We start from the raw sequence: 19,481 nt of genomic DNA, 5'->3' as shown, positions 1-19,481 counted from the left end.
ATATATAGTATTCAAACAATTTTAAATTTGTTATATTTTTTAGATATTTTTCTATGAATTACGTGATCAGAAAAAATTATTAACATTTAGTTAAAAGGAAAGCAAACATGTTTTGGTATTTCAGATCTCTGAATAAAAATAGTCTCTCAGACCTGAACAAATACTGCCTTGGTTATCAAAAATAACAATAATTATTTTTTCCCAGTGTTGCATTGGAGCCAAGAAAACTTTATGAAATGCCAAAATGTTCCAAATCAGAAAAAATAGAAGATGCTTTGTTATGGGAATGCCCAGTGGTAAGATTTGTTTTTAGAGCATTTGTTTCTAAAGCATTTTTAGCCTAGAAGAACCGGTTATTATTAACATATTGCATAAAAGAATAAAACAAATATCATAGTTATTCTTGCATCTTTAAAGCGTCAAGATGAGAGCATATCTTTTATTTTCTTCATGAAATAATTTCTATATTAAAAATATTATGAATGTATTTTTTAAATTAGAATTGTTTAGATCCTGAAAACTAGAAGTTATAATTCAATTAAAAGTTATATAAGCAGCATAACCTAATGTATAATTATCTTAATGTTTAAGAGATCATCCCACTCAATATACTGCAATAGTAACGAAGTATTTATTTAGTGCAATAGTTATGCTACATGAATGTTGTTAGGAAAATAATAGGATAAGCTCATTTCATAAGACTAGCTTTGCCTGGGTGTCTATTTTCCAGAATACTGTTTCCATGGAACATTAACAGATGCCAGAGGAGTTAGGGGGAATTGGGCTGTGAAAAAATACGTTTGGGACATTCTCAGTTTGAAAGCTTAAACATATTTATTGATAGAATTACTTCTCAGAGCCTTTGATAATAATAATACAGTAATACTAATATGTATGATGATTGTCAAGTCATTTCCCCAAATTCTTTTGATCATAGAACTTCCTTGTTTTAGGAATATTTCTGAATACAAGTTGAGCATCCCTAATCTGAAAATCTGAAATCTGACATGCTCCAATATTCAAAACTTTTTGAATGCCAACATGATGTCACAAGTGGGAAATTTTACACCTGACCTCATGTGACAGGCACAAAATTTAAAATATTACGTAAAATTATCTTCAGGCTACATGTGTAAGATGTATATGAAACATAAATGAATTTTTTGTTTAAACTTGGGCGTCATCCTTAAGATAACCTCATTATGTGTATGCACATATCCCCAAATCCAAAGAAATTTAAATCTGAAACACTTCTGGTCCCAAGCATTTCAGTAGGAGAAGGGATAATCAACCTGTATTTGTTTTCTGTAGTATCCGTGCTTATTCTAAGAAATGCACTTAAGAAATACTACAACAGATTAATCAGGTCTTTAAATTTGATTGGTTGTCCTTTAGGAAAAATGGAACTCATAATATGTGACCAAAAATAATTTTTAAATGATAAGAGGCTATACGCTAAATTTACTATTTCTTTTTTCAGGCTATCATTTTTACATAAAGTTTTAGTTTTCTGGAGCTGTTGCTTTCTTTTTCTCTGAATACTTATTGTCTGTTCATTGAAGGCTCCTATTTAAAAATTAGAAAGCTTTTAAACCTATGTTTCCTTCCTCAACTCCTTATTGAAAGCTAAAAATAACTGTTGTGCCTTTAACATTTAAAGCTCTTTGATCCATTTTCATCAGGGAGTATGAGGGAAGATGACAGATTTCCTAATTGAGAAAGTTTTAAATACACTAGTATAAAGCACCAAAAATTTGGTAACCTAGTTTCTATTCTCACTTTTTTTTTTTTTTTGAGATGGTCTCCCTCTGTTGCCCAGGCTGGAATGCTGTGACATGATCTCAGCTCACTTCCAGTGATCTCAGTCTCCACCTCCCAGGTTCAAGCAATTCTCCTGCCTCAGTCCCTGGAATAGCTGAGATTACTGATGCCTACCACCATGTCTGGCTAATTTTTGTATTTTTTAGTAGAAACAGGGTTTCGCCATGTTGGCCAAGCTGGTCTCAAACTCCTGACCTCAAATGATCCACCCACCTTGGCCTCCCAAAGTGCTGGGATTACAGGCATGAGCCAGCATGCCTGGCTCCTATTCTCACTTATTTTTAAACATTTTATTTTCATTTGAAGTGCAGCAAGATTTTCTCTTCAGGAAAAACCAGGAAACATTGAATTGTTACTAACATACTGATGTGAAACTACTTTTAAATCAGTTTCCATCTTTTTCAAGACTGTGTGTGAATTACAACTTTTTGTTTAAGAAAATAGTTCAAACATATTATATTTGCTGCTTCAAATTATTTTGATAGGCAAGATATAAATAGTATATTTTTTAAGACAAGGTCTCACTCTGTTGCCTAAGCTGGAGTGCAGTGGCTCGATCACAGCTCACTGCAGCCTCTACCTCCCGGGCTCAAGTGATCCTTCTGCTTTGGCCTTCTGAGTAGCTGGGACTACAGGTGTGCACCACCAAACCCAGCTAATTTTTGTATTTTCTGTAGAGTTGGGGTTTCGTCATGTTGCCCAGGCAGTTCTTGAACTCCTGGGCTCAAGTGATCTGTCCACTTTGACCTCCCAAAATGCTGGGATTATAAGTGTGAGCCACCATGCTCAGCCAAAAACTTTTAAATCTCCTTGAAACAGTGTTTAGATATAAGGCATTGTAGAATAAACATATTTATATCATCACCTGGAATCCAGTGTAAGATTTCAAGGGTTAATAAACTAAAAAAAAAAAAAAAAGCTAAAATACAAACAAAAATTATTTTTTTCTTAACATTTGAAAGGCAAGACAAATTTTTGGGGAGCAGGTATAAAATAACTGTGCCTTCATTCTTTTCTATTCACTTTTTGGCCTAAGCAGATACTAGATTAATTTCAGCTTCTCTTTTATTTCTTTTTCTTTTTTTTTTTTTTTTTTTTAACTAGAAACAGTCTTGCTATGCTGTCCAGGCAGATCTTGAACTCCTGGGCTCAAGTAATGCTTCTGCCTCAGTCTCTCAAAATCCTGGGATTACAGGCAGGAACCACCATGCCCTTTTAGTCTATGAATTAAAGTAGAAACCTTTGCTTTTCTTTTTTTCCCAGACTTACACATTTCCACCTTGTGGTGGCTCCTCAGTGACAGAGGGGCCCATGGAGCTATCTTCTCCCTTTTCTAGGGCAATTCATTGGTGATATACATAGGTCATCTTTCAAACCAGGTCCATCTTTTGTACTCTGGCTGTCTTCATTGGTTTCTAGCTTTTCATTTGAACTTAGGTCAGAACCACAGTGAATAATGGAATAATTTGCATTTTCTGAGTTTTGACCTCCATCTAAAGGAAATAAGTCCTGTGGTAAAGGAAAATGGAGGCAGTATGAATGTCTATTCTAGCAGAGAACTCTTTTTTTTTTTTGAGACAGAATCTCACTGTCACCCAGGCTGGAGTGCAGTGGCACAGTCATCACTCACTGCAGCCTTGACCTCCCAGCCTCAAGCGATCCTCTTGCCTCAGCCTCCGGAGTAGTTGGGACTCCAGGCACTCACCACCATGCTGACTAATGGCAGAGGACGCTTAATCACTATGCTATTATACATGATTTTAAGAGCTGTTATTGTTATCACAGAAGTAGCATCATTATTAATTCTCCTACTGTTACTATGACTAACATTTGTTGAATACTTAAAAAACAATAACATACATAATAAATTATTTCAGGCCATGTTTAAGTGCTTTATGTGAATAAACTCAGTAAGTGATAATAAAAATTATCACCCACAATCTTATTTTTTCTTGTCTTTTTTTTTGGAGACGGAGTTTCGCTCGTTACCCAGGCTGGAGTACAATGGCGCGATCTCGGCTCACCGCAACCTCCGCCTCCTGGGTTCAGGCAATTCTCCTGCCTCAGCCTCCCAAGTAGCTAGGATAACAGGCACGCGCCACCATGTCCAGCTAAATTTTGTATTTTTAGTAGAGACGGGGTTTCACCATGTTGACCGGGATGGTCTTGATCTCTCGACCTCGTTATCCACCCGTCCCGGCCTCCCAAAGATTTTTTCTTGTCTTAATTCTCTGTTTGGGCATTTAAACTTTCTTTTGTGCTTTATTTATTTGACTGTTTAAGTATTTAGCTATTTTCTTTGGATATTGATTACTGTGAATTGTTCATGGCCAACCAGTTTCATTTTTATACTTCTTTTTTTTTTTAGGGAGATAAACTTCCCAATTCAGCTGATTGTAAGTCCTCACTCATAGCACTAACTGCTCATAATTGGCTACTTCGTATATCAGCAACTACAGGAAAAATCCTTGAGAAAATATATCTTGGACCTTATTGCAAATTCAGGTATTAACTGCGAGTTTATTATTCAAGATTTTATTTTAAAAATTTGAAACCTGTGGCCCAGGAAATTTCAAGCCTTTTTCCCCTGTCAGTTTTCTAGTCGATATCCAGATCTCAATTAATAAACCTATTTTCTTTTTCTCTCCTCATGACTACATTTAAAGGTCTGAGTATAGAGACCCTCTATCATTTGTCTTTATTTTTTTCTTTTTTGAGACAAGATTTTGCTCTGTCTCCCTGGCTGGAGTGTAGTGGCACGATCTCTGTTCACTGCAGCCTCCACCTATAGGATTCAAGCGAGTCTCCTGCCTCAGCCTCCTGAGTAGCTGGGATTACAGATGTGCACCACCACGTCTAGCTAATTTTTGTATTTTTAGTAGAGACGGGGTTTCCCTATGTTGGCCAGGCCGGTCTCAAGCTCCTGATCTCAAGTGATCTGCCCACCTAAGCCTCCTAAAGTTCTGGGATTACAGGCTTGAGCCACCGTGTCCAGCTGCCATTTATCTTTGTATCCCTAAAAAGTAACTAACCTGTAGTAGCTGGCAAATAAACTTTAAAAAAATTCCCTGTATTCGACAAATAGTATTTTCTATGTAAGATGCACTTTATGGTAAATTTTCCTGAAGACTAGTCTGTTTCAGTTAATTTATTTGATGACTACAATCCAAGAACTGTTATTTTAACTATTAGTTTTATAAATTAGATGTAAATATTTGGAGTGAATATGTTCATGGAATGTGTGAAAGTAACATTTTTAGTGCTTTCCATAACTTCCATTTTAAAGTAGAAATGATTATTTTGTTTTCTAAGTTTTGAATACTCTTAGATCAAAAACAATTTTTACTCACCAATGCTCTAGAAAGATTAAAAGTATATATATATATATTTAAATAGGGATATGTCCATAAAGGGATATAGAGGAAACTTTTTTGGTTATTTATTTTTTTAAATAGATCACTTTGCATTTATAATTTAAATAACTAAAAAATAGTTTACTTATTTTGATTTTAAGTATAAGGAAACTGACCCAAATAAATAAACTTCTCATCATTCTTTTAAAAGATACTTGAGCTGGGACACTCCTCAAGAAGTCATTGCAGTCAAGTCAGCACAGAACAGAGGCTCAGTAGTGGCCCGGCAGGTATATACATTTTTAAACATTCAATAAAATGAATTTTTTTCATAGAAATTTGTCTGCAGATTTGTTATGAAAAAACTAATGATCTTTTATTTCTGAAGCGTGCTATAAAAGTTGATAGGATTCATGGCAACCTGGATGGAATCTGAGACCATTATTCTAAGTGAAGTAACTCAGAATTGGAAAATGAGGCATGTTTTCTCACTCATAAGGAAGAGCTAAGCTATGAGGATGCAAAGGCATAAGAATGATACAGTTTACTTCCACTCAGGGGAAAGGGTGGGAGGTGGTGAGGGATAAAACACTACACATTGGGTCTAGTGTACAAGGCTTGGGTGAGATGTGCACCAAAATCTGAGAAATCACCACTAGAGAACTTATTCATGTAACCCAATACCACCTGTTCCTCAAAAACCTATTGAAATAAAATAATAATAAAAATATTTTAAAAAGAAAAATTGATAGGTAGTTTTTTTTTTTCTGAGGCATGCTATTAAAATAGACTTTTCTCTCTTTCTCAAAGAAATATCCAGGATTTACTAGATTTTATAAAGTCTGCAAATTTATATCAAGAAACTTTTTGTTTCTATTGGTGACTTACGGGGAAATACAATGGAAAGCATTTATTGAGCACTTAAAAAATAGATATAGACTGCTTTTAGGGGTTTCCTGTTTATACACCAGGATACCTAGAAAAAACAAATACTTGCTTTCTGTCTCCCCTGTTGTAGTTCTTTCTCATTTTAAATTTAAATGACTGCAACTTTTTCTCGCTAGTGTCCTTGATTGCAGAATAGGCAGGCACTGATCTGAGTTCTTTACCTGTATTTACTAACTTAATCTTCAGCACATTCCTTACAGTAGATAGTTTCATCATCCCATTTTACAGATGAGGATTCTGAACCCCAGAAAGACTAAGTAACTTATCCAACATCGTAGTGTTGGTAAGTGGTAGAACCTAGACTCAAGCTGAGGCAGTTTAGCTCCAGAGTCCCTGCTCTTAGGTGCTACAGCATTTCTGTAATATGGACTGGCAGGTGAAGTTTATATAGAATTTTAGCATTTAAAAAAAAATTAAGTAGTTCCTCTAATTTTACCTTGTTTAGATAATCACATCAACATCTCCTTATCAACCGTCCAGTGTATTCCCACACACTCCGGGTCTGTGAACTCTGTTTTTCATTCCTCTCTCTTCTCTCTTGTCTACTTTTTCTGTATCCTGCTGAAGCCAAGTAAACTATGTTTTGGCTACTTATACTTACTTTTTATCATGGTTCTCTAAATGTTTTCCTACCCTTTACCAATCCTGCCCAGTCACATTAATAATTGCATGCCTTTTATTGGAATTTCCTTGCCCTTTTCCTGATTTATTTAGTATGACAGCTAAGTAAGAGAGATGTTGTGTCTCTCAGTAATACTTCTCTATACTCTTACTATCTTGCCTTTACTTTGGTAAAGGAAAATTCAGAAAAGTGGGATAGTATAACAAAGTAACAAAATATTTTGCTCCTTTGAGAATTCTAGAAGTGTCTTGTCTAATGTACTTTTTAAATAATTTAAATTGCTAAATATCAATAATATGTTTAATTCTATATGTTATCATATATTAATATTTTACATTTACCATCTGATAATGTTAATAAAAGTCTTGTCAGTGTTTCTGTATTCTGGATTGTTTTCCCACAGTCTCCAGCCAACAATTAGTAGCTCTTAGTTGAGGTATATAAACTGTACTTTTCCTTTGGGTTTAAGGAACACAGAAGGAGTCTGATTTACCTTGAAGGTACTAGTTAATAAAAATTTATCCCTTTCAAAGGGAGAATCTTTTGGGCTTTAAACATTACAATCTTTTTTGTTTGTCATTTGTTTGTTTTCTAACTTTTAGTTATAGCAGTTTTGATTGGTGGTTCCAGCCTTAAAGGGTCTATTGAAGCAGAGACTGCCTGTGATGGGGCAGACAGCTTTACCTCACACAAATTTTTTTAATTCCTTTCAAACCTGTGCTGGAGAAATAAAATAGATTGTTTTACATTTCATAGTGGCAAGAAATTGTCTGGACCTTGTTCTTCAAAGTAAAGGGGGCTATCCTCTTGAAGCAGAAAAGTCACTCAAGCTTTCATTGATGATATTATTTCTTATTTCCTGTAGAGGAGTCAACACAACACTACTTTTATGATATATTTATTTATTTAGAGACAGTGTTTCTGACACTCAGGCTGGAATGCAGTGGCATGATCAGAGTTCACTGCAGCTTCAGGCAAATGGGCCAAAGTGCTCATCTCACATCAGCCTCCTGAGTAGCTGGGACTATAGGCATGCACCACCATGCCCAGCTAATTTTTTTATTTTTTGTAGAAACGAGGTCTTGCTGTGTTGCCCAGGCTGGTCCTGAACTTTTAGCCTCAAACGATCCTCCTGCCTTGGCCTTCCAAAGGGCTGGGATTACAGGTGTGAGCTAGCTGATCCAGCAACTTTCAAATGTTATGACCATGATAACTATATATCTTTTGATCAGGCTCTTTTTTTGTTCAAACTCCAATTCACAATATAAATGCATGGTATTTTATTGCTAAGAGATGTTTACTTCTGTGGATCTTTGTGTGTATGTATGCGCATGTGTGTGTCTGAAGGGTTGAAGCTTTAGTGGACATGTTTTGAATATGTTGCCTTCCTGTTTAAGTAACTTTGCAATCTAGATAGATGGATGTTTTCATAATATGAAAACGTCTGCATAACTGCATGCTAGAACAGATGGATGTTTTCAACTAATGAAGACAGAGTGTTTCTGAAGTGATTTTGAGAGCTGCCTGTAATTTTAGTCTTTCCTTCTAGGCAGGCGTTCAACAACCCATTTTGCTCTACCTTGCAGTGTTCCAAGTTCTACCTTTTTCACTTGTAGGGATTCTAGAGATCAACAAAAAGGTAAGAACTCATTTCTTATTTAATTGCTATATTAATTTTATTGACAATAAGATGTAATGTCATTATTTATTTATGAAATATTTGACTGGAAATGCTCCTTAACTATAAAAAGTTCACTAACCTGGTTTATGTTGTAACAAAACACATGAGAACATTTGACTTGGGACGAGAGCCTACTAATGTCCCTTCGTCTTTTTGTATGTTTTTATGCTTCTCAATTGAATCGTATTGGATATCTGTGGTAATTAACAAACTACTCTCTTATAAAATTACAAAATGAGCGAGGTGTTTTTTTCCCCCAGAGGGAACATCGCACAGCTTGTTAAAATGATCATTAAGGGAAGATGAAAAGTTGCAACAAAATATCACATTTTAATTGCAAGGAATAGGTCTAAAATTTGCTTTATGATATACAACAAGCCTTGTATTTAAATATGTAAATTTCCAGTTAATTCAGTTTTGGGTTTTATTATTGTTTCCATTTGTTCTTGACTTGTGGAGCAGTTATATGGGAAGAAAGAAGGAGCAAATTTCCTTTGAGTAAAAGAATGAGTAGAATTCTACTTTAAAAAAACGTTTGTCTTGGTGAATAGTTATTTATTGAGCTCTTCTACTAGTCTTTAATTCAGCACCTGAAGTATTGTAGAGGACAGTATCTTGAGGATCTACTGATGTTCATAAGCAAACAAGATGAATGTATTAAAATTTTACATTATGTAAGCATTATATACTAAACTGCATAATGACTAAAGAATAATATTAGTTACCCTTTATTGCTTATTTTGTGCCATGCACTTTGAGTATTTTACAACATTTTAACATATATATTTAAGAAGTTAAGCAGCAGTCCCAGCTGCTCAGAAGGTTGAGGCAGGAGAATGGCTTGAGCCCGGGAATTCAAGATTGCACCACTGCACTCCAGCCTGGGTGACAGAGTGAGACTCTAAAAAAATTAAAATAAAAAATACGGCCGGGCGCAGTGGCTCAAGCCTGTAATCCCAGCACTTTGGGAGCCTGAGGCGGGTAGATCACGAGGTCAAGAGATCGAGACCATCCTGGTCAACATGGTGAAACCCCGTCTCCACTAAAAAAAAATACAAAAAATTAGCTGGGCATGGTGGCACATGCCTGTAATCCCAGCTACTCAGGAGGCTGAGGCAGGAGAATTGCCTGAACCCAGGAGGCGGAGGTTGCAGTGAGCCGAGATCGCGCCATTGCACTCCAGCCTGGGTAAGAAGAGCGAAACTCCATCTCAAAAAATTAGAAAAGAAAAAGGAAATAAAATAAAAAGCAGGTACCTAAATCCTAAAGGCGGCAAATAGAGGAGCTAAAATTTGAACCTAAATTTAACTTCAAAGTATAAACCAAATTTTAATATAGTTTGGCTGCTTTATTATAGCACTCATTATTTTAAAATACGTTTGAATTGGCTGGGCACAGTGGCTCACACCTGTATTTTCAGCACTTTGGGAGGCTGAGGCAGTCCAATCCCTTGAGGTTGGGAGTACGATACCAGCCTGGCCAACATGGTGAAGCCCCATTTCTACTAAAAATATAAAAATTAGCCAGGGATAGTGGTGCACGCCTGTAGTCCCAGCTACTCAGGAGGCTGAGGTGGGAGAATCACTTGAATTTAGGAAGTGGATGTTGGCAGTGAGCTGAGATCACACCACTGCACTCCAACTTGGGCAGCAGAGCAAAACTTGATCTCAAAAAATATTTGAATTACACAAGTCTTCTTTTTCTTCTTTTTCTTTCTCTCTTTTTTAAAAATTTTCTTTATCTACATTTTAAAATTTTAAGTTCAGGGGTACATGTACATTATGTGCTAGTTTGTTACATAGATAAACATATGTCATAGGGGTTTGTCGTACAGATTATTTTATCACCCAAGTTTTAAGCCTAGTATCTATTAGTTATTTTTCCTGATCCTCTCCCTCCTCCCACCCTCCACCCTCCACCCTCCAATAGGCCTCAGTGTGTGTTGTTCCCCTCTATGTGTCCATATGTTCTCGTCATTTAGCGCCCACTTATAAGCAAGAACATGGAGTATTTGGTTTCCTCTTCCTGTGTTAGTTTGCTAAGGTTAATGGCCTCCAGCTTTATCCATGTCCCTGCAAAGGACATGATCTTATTCTTTTTATGGCTGCATAGTATTCCATGATATATATATACAACATTTTGTTTACCTAGTCTATCATTGATGGACATTTAGGTTGATTCCATGTCGTTGCTCTTGAGTATAGTGCTGCAGTGAATATATATGTGCATGTATTGTTATATTTATAATAGGATTTATATTCCTTTGGGTATATACCCAGTAATGGGATTACTGGGTTAAATGGTATTTCTGTCTGTAGATGTTTGAGGAATCACCACACTGTCTTCCATAATGGTAAGACTAATTTCCACTCTCACCAACAGTGTATAAGTGTTTCTTTTTCCCCACAACCTTGCCAGCATCTGTTATTTTTTGACTTTTCAATAATAACCATTCTGACTGGTATGAGATGGTACCTCGTTGTAGTTTTGATTTGCATTTCTGTAATGATCAGTGATGTTGAGCTTTTTTTCATGTGCTCCTTGGCCACATGTATGTCTTCTTTTGAGAAATATCTGTTCATGTCCTTTGCCCACTTTTTAATGGGGTTGTTTGTTTTTTTTTCTTTTAAATTTGTTGAAGTTCCTTGTAGATTCTGGATATTGGACTGTCGTCAGATGCATGGATTGCAAAAATGTTCTTCCATACTGTAGGTTGTCTGTTTACTCTGTTGATAGTTTATTTTGCTGTGCAGAAGCTCTTTAGTTTAAGTAGATTCCATTTGTCAATTTTTGCTTTTGTTGCAATTGGCTTTTGGTGTCTTCATCATGCCCATGCCTATGTCCAGAATGGTATTACCTAGACTGTCTTCCAGGGTTTTTATGGTTTTGGGTTTTACATTTAAGTCTTTAATCCATCTTGAGTTAATTTTTGTGTATAGTGTGAGGAAGGGGTCCAGTTTCAATTTTCTGCATATGGCTAGCCAGTTATCCCAGCACCATTTATTGAATAGGGAATCTTTCCCCATTGCTTGTTTTTATCAAGTGTCAAAGATCAGATGGTTGTAGGTGTGCAGTCTTATTAATATTTCTGGGTTCTCTATTCTGTTCCATTGGTTCTATGTGTCTGTTCTTGTACAATACCATGCTGATTTGGTTCCTGTAGCCCTTTAGTATAGTTTGAAGTGGTAACATGATACCTCCAGCTTTGTTCTTTTTGCTTAGGATTGCCTTGGCTATTCAGACTCTGTTTTGATTCCATATGAATTCTAAAATAGCTTTTTCTAGTTCTGTAAAGAACATCAATGATAGTTTAATGGGACTAGCATTGAATCTATAAATTGTTTTGGGCAGTATGGCCATTTTAATGATACTCATTCTTCCTTTCCATGAGTATGGAGTGGTTTTCCATTTGTTTGTGTTATCTCTGATTTCTTTGAATAGTAATTTGTAGTTCTCCTTCTAGAGGTCTTTCACTTCCCCATTAGCTGTAGTCCTAGGTATTTTATTCTTTTTGTGGCTACTGTGAATGGGAGTTTGTTCTTTATTTAACTCTTGGCTTAACTGTTGTTGTACAGGAATGCTAGCAATTTTTGCACATTGATTTTGTAGTCTGAGACTTAGCTGATGTTGCTTATGAGTTTAAGAAGCTTTTGGACGAGACGATGGGGTTTTCTAGATATAGGATCGTGTCATGTGAAACGAGGGATAGTATGACTTCCTTTCCTCCTATTTGAATGCTTTTTATTTGTTTCTCTTGCCTGATTGCTCTGGCTAGAATTTCCGATACACTGTTGAATGGGAGTGGTGAGAGTGGATATCCTTTCTTGTGCTGGTTTTCAAGGGGAGTGACAAGTTGTCTTTTCAAAGTGAGAAACTAGGATCAGTGAATTAAAAAGTCATGAACTAGTCAATGTCAAAGTAAACAATACTTAATCCTTCTAAGAGATGACAAAAGGTAAAACTCATAATTTAATCATTCTCTCTGTGCTTATAGATTAAGTAATTATATGTGCTTAGCAGTCTACAACAGAAATGAACACTTGGCAAAGTCATAAACTGTTTTTGTTTATTCCTGTATGTCCAAGGTAATTGGACATCTTTCTATATTCCTGTATTTCCAAGGTAATTGGACAAGGACATCTTCATTCAAGTAGTTTGTTTTTTATTAAGCTGGTGAATAGTATAAAAATAAGAATAATAGAAAAATATGCAATTTGAGAGATTTGGTTTTGAATATTCTTACTTTGGATTGAAGAACATTTTTCACTTGCTATGCATCAAAGACTATCCTGGGGCTGGGCACCTCCAATTAACTAAAAATTTGTCTCTTTATAAAAAACATTTTAGCATGAAGAATGGGTTCTTGGAAGAATATGAATAATAGATTAAATACTCATTTAGAATGACATGGCCCTGGTGTATGCCAGTGTCTATGAGGATTAGGATTTCTTATTAATAGATATTGACAATGCTATGAAGCAACCGAATGCTAGTGCATCATTCCAAGGGTTATGTGCTACACTTCCATCAATGCTCCAGTTGGAGAATTTACTGCTCACCCCTAATAACACCCTAGCTTCAAGGAGATAAATTATAATTAGGTTTTAATGCTAGGCAGCAGTGTTATAGTAGTGACATGAATATTAAGCAAGAGTGCAAACCACTGTGAACATTTAGAGGGTTGGACTTCCAGTCTTTTCTCAGGTGATATCTGTCTTTCCCCCCACCCCCAGATTTTTGGGAACGTTTCAGATGCTACCTTGTCTCATGGAATACTGATTGTGATGTACAACTCAGGACTGGTCAGACTCTATAGCTTCCAAACCATCGCTGAACAGGTAGAGAAAACTGAAATAATTTGTCATATTACTATTAGCATGAGGTTTCGACTAAAGTATGATTTTTTTTTTTTTTTTTTAGTGAGATGCTTTTAAAGTAAGGCACTTGTGTAGATTTCAGCTCTAAAAAACTAGAAATCTAGAAAGGCAACGTACGTTTTAAAGCAGTGGTGGGAAAGATAAACAGAGAGGCCATTGGAAAAAGACATTTTCTTTGTCATATACATGTGAATTTTATTTTTGTTCTCTCCAGATAGCAAATAAATAGGTGCTAAAGCCACCATTTTTGTTTTGTTTTGTTTTTAGTTCATGCAACAGAAACTTGACTTAGGGTGTGCATGCAGATGGGGTGGGACTACTGGAACTGTAGGAGAGTCTCCTTTTGGCATTCCTTGTAATATTAAAATCACAGGTATGGCTACTCTATAGTATTTTTTCACCTTAAAAAAATAAGTGGTCATATAAATAGTTATTAATTATAGTCATCCAAATGTTTTTCTCATTTATTTATAAACTCAATTCATTTTACTCCTATATATAATATTCCTTGCTATTCAGTAACAAATAAATATTGAGGAAACTCTATCAGTTATTCATTGAACCGAAGGCCTGGGGATGCTGAGCATTGCTTGTCCAGAGACTTTTAGCAATTCACTTTACTTTTCTGATCCTTGATTTCCTTATCTGCAAAATGAGTTGTAGCAAATGATACCATCTTAGCTTTCTAACAACTTAATATTTTACAATTTGGTGAAATTTACCCTCTTTATAAGAAAGGTGTTTTCCAAGAAAAATATTACCATGCTATCTGAACACAGAGCTCAGACACAGACAGAACTTCCCGGTATACTTAAAGAAGGCCAAAGCACAAAAAAGAAAATTATATAGAATTCTATAAATATAGTAAAAATGTTCTATGTTTAACTAGTTTATCAAATTCAGTTGTTAGAAAAGAAATCAGCTGGCTGAGTGTGGTAGCTCACCCCTGTAATCCCAGCACATTGGGAAGCCAAGATGGGTGGATCACCTGGGGTCAGGAATTCAAGACCAGCCTGACCAACATGAAGAAACCCCATCTCTACTAAAAATATAAAATTAGCTGGGCATGGTGAAGTATGCCTATAATCCCAGCTGTTTGGGAGGCTGAGCAGGAGAATTGCTTGAACCCAGGAGGTGGAGGTTTTGGTGAGCCAAGATTGCGCCATTGCACTCCAGCCTGGGCAACAAGAGCAAAACTCCATCTCAAAAAAAAAAAAAAAAAAAAATCAACTATTAGTCAAATTCAATAGTACATTAAAAGAAATAAATCATGACTGTTCAGAGTTCATCTCTGGAATTCAAGGATGGTTTAATGTTTACAAGTTTAGTAGATGTAAAAATCACATGAGTAAACTGAAAAAGAAAATACATTTTTATTATCCTAATATGTCTTAATTCTTGTTCATTAAGAGTCATTCTTTATCATATTGAAGACATTTCCCTTATTTCTAACCAACCAATAAGCGTTATATTTTTAGATGAAACTCCAAAGGATTTTCTAATATATTCAGAATAAGATAAGAATGTTTTTTGTCATTTTTCTTTAACATTGTATTAGTAAAAGGCCAAGAAACAGAAAAGAAAGATGTAATTGTTCAAAAGGAAAAAGATGTCATTTTTAGCAGTAAATGACAAATCATAAAAACTACTGGGAGTTCAAGTATATTCAAGAAGTTCAAAATAAATATTTTTTAAATTACTCAAGTTTTTAGATGCCTTGGACAAACTGAATTAGGCAGTTTTATGAAAATTCAGCCCTAGCAATACCGCCTGTATTCAATACAAATACATTAAAGGAATCTATTAAGAATTTTAAAACTGTAGGCTCTAGTGGTGGTAACCAGGTTATTTGAAATGGGTTATTTTGAACAGTTTTTCCAAATGGTAGCATTATTCTTGTTGAAGTGCAAATAAAAAGTGAGTAAAAGAAAGAACAAAGATGATAAAGACAAAGCACATAGAGCCTGAAGGATTGCCCTGGAGTTTTGTCCCTGTTTGTAGAAAGAAGACTGAATTTGGGATCAGAATCTTAGTCTGCTGACTAGTAGGGGTGACACTGCTACTGATTGGTGGTATGAAGGTGGACAAATTATTGTTATTATTATTTTGAGACAGAGTCTCACTCTGTTGCCCAGACTGGAGTGCAGTGGCAAGATCACAGCTGATTGACATTTCCACCTCTTGGACTCAAGTGATCGTCTTACGTTAGCCTCCCAAGTAGCTGGGACTACAGGTGCGCGCCACCACACCCAGCTAATTTCTATAATTTTTGTTTGGTAGACATGGGGTTTCACTATGTTGCTCAAGTTGGTCTTGAAATCCTAGGCTCAAGCAGTCTGCCCACCTTATCGTCCCAAATTGCTGGACCCGCTCTGCCCAGCTAATAGTGGGCAAATTATTTAACCTCTCTGGGCCTTATGAAAACAGTAAAGTTGTAATCCTGTCTCACTCTTTACACCAAAATAAATAGTGGATGGATCAAACTTTGAAACTTTGAAATAATAATGTTTGAAAACATGATCTATGAAATCATTTCTCATCGTAAAAAAAAATTCAAAGATTTCTGTATGTTTGGCTAAGAAAAGTAGTAAGCTATATTGGAAGCTTTCAGTGTTAATATTGTACAGACTTAAATCCTATTCATTTCTCCAAAATTTTTTTTCAGTCTTAAGGTCTATACAAATAATATTTATTTTAACTTGAAATAATTTTTTTAAATGCAAAAGCAGTTCATTTGCATTATCTAAAAAATTGGGAAATTGGCCAGGTTGGTGGCTTATGCCTATAATCCCAGCACTTTGGGAGGCTGAGGCAGGTGGATCACTTGAGGTCAGGAGTGCAAGACCAGCCTGGCCAACACAGTGAAACCCCATCTCTACCAAAAATACAAAAATTACCTGGGCATGGTGGTGCATGCCTGTAGTCCCAGCCACTTGGGAGGCTGAGGCAGGAGAATTGCTTGTATCCGGGAAGTGGAGGTTGCGGTGAGCCAAGATCGTGCCACTGCACTCCAGCCTGGGCGACAGAGCAAGACTGCATCTCAAAAAAAAAAAAAAGAAAAGAAAAGAATTGTGAAATAAATATAAGCAAAAGAGAAAATGTAAAACATTTATAGTCCTCTTACATGGGGTTAACTGTTATTGCCTTGATGGGTTATTTTCTTATCTTATAATATATATATTTCTATATGTTTAAAACCAAGAAAAGAATTATACCATAATTGTTCTTTCATAACTCACTTGTTAAGAAATCAACTCTCTTGAGGTATAAGTTACAGGTAATTGAAATGTATCCATTTTAACTGTATGGTTTTGAGTTGTGTCAAATGTATACACCCAGGAAATCACCACTACAGTCAAGATTTAGAATCTTTTCGTCATCCCGAAAAGTTCCCCTGTGCCCTTCCCAGTAAATTTCTCTCTTAACCCAGCCCTAGGCAACCAATGATATGCTTTTTTCCACTATAGATTAGATTAATATTTTCTAGAGTTTTATATTAATGAAATCATATGGCATTTTTTTTTTTGGTTTGGCTTCTTTCACTCAGGATATTATATTTGAAATTCATTTCATGTTGCATGTATCTATAGCCTAACCCACTTTTTGATGTTAATATATTATGAATATTAATTTCCATCTAGATTATTTATTAGGTGACCTTATGAAAACAGTAAAGTTGTAATCCTGTCTCACTCTTTGCACCAAAATAAATAGTGGATGGATCAAAGACTTAAAAGTTTTAGAAGAAAACTTGGGAGAATCTTTTTATCTCAGTGTGGGGATGACCTTTTTAAGTATGACACAAAACCCAAAACCATAAAAGAAGATATTGATAAATTTGATTACATAAAAATGAAGTTCTGCATGGCAGAAAAATCCCCAGAAATATACAACATAAACCAACTCAAGTAACAGGGGACATAATTACAAATCGTACTATAATGGGGCAGTTTCCTTAATACATAAAGGGTTCTACAAATCAATAAAAGAGCGATAACACAATTATAAGAGGATCAAAGGATATTGTTCAAAAGAAACAGAAATATAAATGACTTTTAATTAGGAGAGTGCAAAGCTCAATGACACTGATAAGAGAAATGTAAATTAAAATTATTATACATCTCAAGATTATTAAATATCAGAAGTTAGAGCTTTTGATACAATATGGTTGGTAAAGGTTTAGAATAGCCACTTTCATTTATTGTTAGGACCCTTTATTTGGAATTTGTCAATATGACATTTTGTTAATATGTATCAAATTTTAAAGGCATGATGTACTCCTTGATCCCAGCAACTCCAGTACTAACAGTTTATCCCAGATATATTCACTTGTATAGAAAGTGATAAATGTACAATTAAAACATTGCTTCTAATAGCAAAAGATTAGAAACAATGTATACATTGGTAAGTGACACTAGTATTAATATATCATTGTATAGCTGTATCCTAAATTTAATTGCTAAATTGTTAAAAAGAAAGAGGAGTTTTAGCCAGGAATGGTGGCTCATGCCTGTAATCCCAGCACTTTGGGAGGCCAAGACTGGTGGATCACTTGAGGTCAGGAGTTTGAGACCAGCCTGGCCAACATGGCGAAACCCTGTTTCTATTAAAAATCCAAAAATTAGCCAGATGTGGTGGCATGTGCCTGTGATCCCAGCTACTCAGGAGGCTAAGGCACAAGAATCTCTTGAACCCAAGAGGCAGAGGTTGCAGTGAGCAAGATTGTGCCACTGTACTCCAGCCTGGGCGATGGAGCGAGATTCAAAAAAAAAAAAAAAGGAATTCTTTTTGCACTGGTATAGAATAATTTCCAGGATGTATTATTAAGTGCAAAACTGTGTATATAAAAATCCTAATTTGTGAAAAGTATTCATATTCGTGTATTAAAGGACCATATATGGTGATATGCTTTTGGATTTGCTTGGTATATCTGAAAGGACACATAAAAACTTGATGAATCATTTTATCGGAAGAGATACAGGTCAAAGGAAGACTTAGTTTTCATTATATATTCTGCTACTTTTAAAATGTAGTGCTTGTATTACCTGTGCCAAAAAGTGGTTCTGTGTGTGTGTGTGTGTGTGTGTGCATCTCCTTGAGGTGTTAAGAACTTGACCTATGTGCCATTTTACAAATGAACCTTAATTTACTTAATCAGTTCCCTACTTTGGACATTTAGTTTGTTTCTAATTTTGTGATTACAAATTGCATACGAATATTTTGTAACCATTAGTGATCCTTGCCTGAATCAGTTATGTCATGTGAGTTGCAGAATGGCAGTTTTTAAAATTCTGTTACTCCTTTTACCTTTAATAGCTGGCATTTTTCTAGAAATAAAAGCTTTAATTCATCAACTAGAGATAAACTGTAATTCCTTACAAAAGGCAAGATAAAGTCTTATTTCTTCCATTTAATTATCAACATTCGGAGCAAGGAGTTAGTATAATAGTCACTTTTGATGGTGGCAAAATGTTTTACAGATAAACACACGTATGTAAACGCAATAGTCTCATGGATTTTTATTTGTCAAATATTATATACTAAAGTTACTATTCTTAGCGATGCTCAAATTGTCCTGAATTTGGCAAATAGAAACTCCATTTTGACACACCCCAGTAATCTTAGAGAATTTCCTCACTTTCCAGAACAATAACGTGTCGCAAGCTTACCTTTTACTTTCCTATTTCTGACAGGGAGCCGTTGTAGTAGAGAACATCATTAGAGACTATCAGTTTCCTAGAGAGTAACACTACAAACTGGGCAGCTTTAAACAATGGCAATTTAGTCTCTCACTGTTCTGGAGGCTAGAAATTTGGAATTAATGTGTTGACAGAGGTAGCCTCCCTCTGAAGACTCTAGGGAAGAATCCGTTCTTACTTCTAGCTTCTGGTGGTTGCTCGCAATCTTTGGTGTTACTTGGCTTGTGGCAGCATAGCTACAGATTCTGCCTCTTGCGTTTCCATGGACTTTCTCCCTGTGTCTTCAAATATTTTTCTCCTTATAAGGAATGATCTTAACTTGATTATATCCACAAAGATCCTGTTTGCAAATAAAGTCACATTTACCAGTACCAAAGGTTAGGACTTGAACATATCTTTTGAGGGAACGCAAAACAACTCACAACAGAGACCCAGATCTAGTTGTGTTCATTGCAGTTGGATATCTTTACTTTTAGGTCC

General features: G+C 35.5%; 1 protein-coding gene across 11 annotated transcripts in view; it reads left to right on the top strand.

The window, feature by feature from the left end:
* DCAF17 (DDB1 and CUL4 associated factor 17) overlaps positions 1-19,481 on the top strand; it is a 61,808-nt gene that overhangs the window by 8,845 nt on the left and 33,482 nt on the right. For all 11 annotated transcript variants that reach the window (XR_004744589.3, XR_004744590.3, XM_078327405.1 and 8 more), the window contains 6 exons: positions 206-296; positions 4,190-4,326; positions 5,386-5,464; positions 8,294-8,383; positions 13,159-13,263; positions 13,570-13,675. Coding sequence is in view for 9 of the 11 variants with exons in the window: in XM_078327405.1 (XP_078183531.1) it covers positions 206-296; positions 4,190-4,326; positions 5,386-5,464; positions 8,294-8,383; positions 13,159-13,263; positions 13,570-13,675 (608 nt within the window). In the remaining 2 variants the exon portion in view is untranslated. The remainder of the gene's footprint in view (positions 1-205; positions 297-4,189; positions 4,327-5,385; positions 5,465-8,293; positions 8,384-13,158; positions 13,264-13,569; positions 13,676-19,481) is intronic.

Source organism: Callithrix jacchus, chromosome 6 (genome assembly GCF_049354715.1).
Source record: "Callithrix jacchus isolate 240 chromosome 6, calJac240_pri, whole genome shotgun sequence".
Taxonomy (NCBI): Eukaryota; Metazoa; Chordata; class Mammalia; order Primates; family Cebidae; genus Callithrix; species Callithrix jacchus.
The sequence above is the reverse complement of the archived record's forward strand: the minus strand, read 5'-3'. Positions and strand labels throughout refer to the sequence as shown.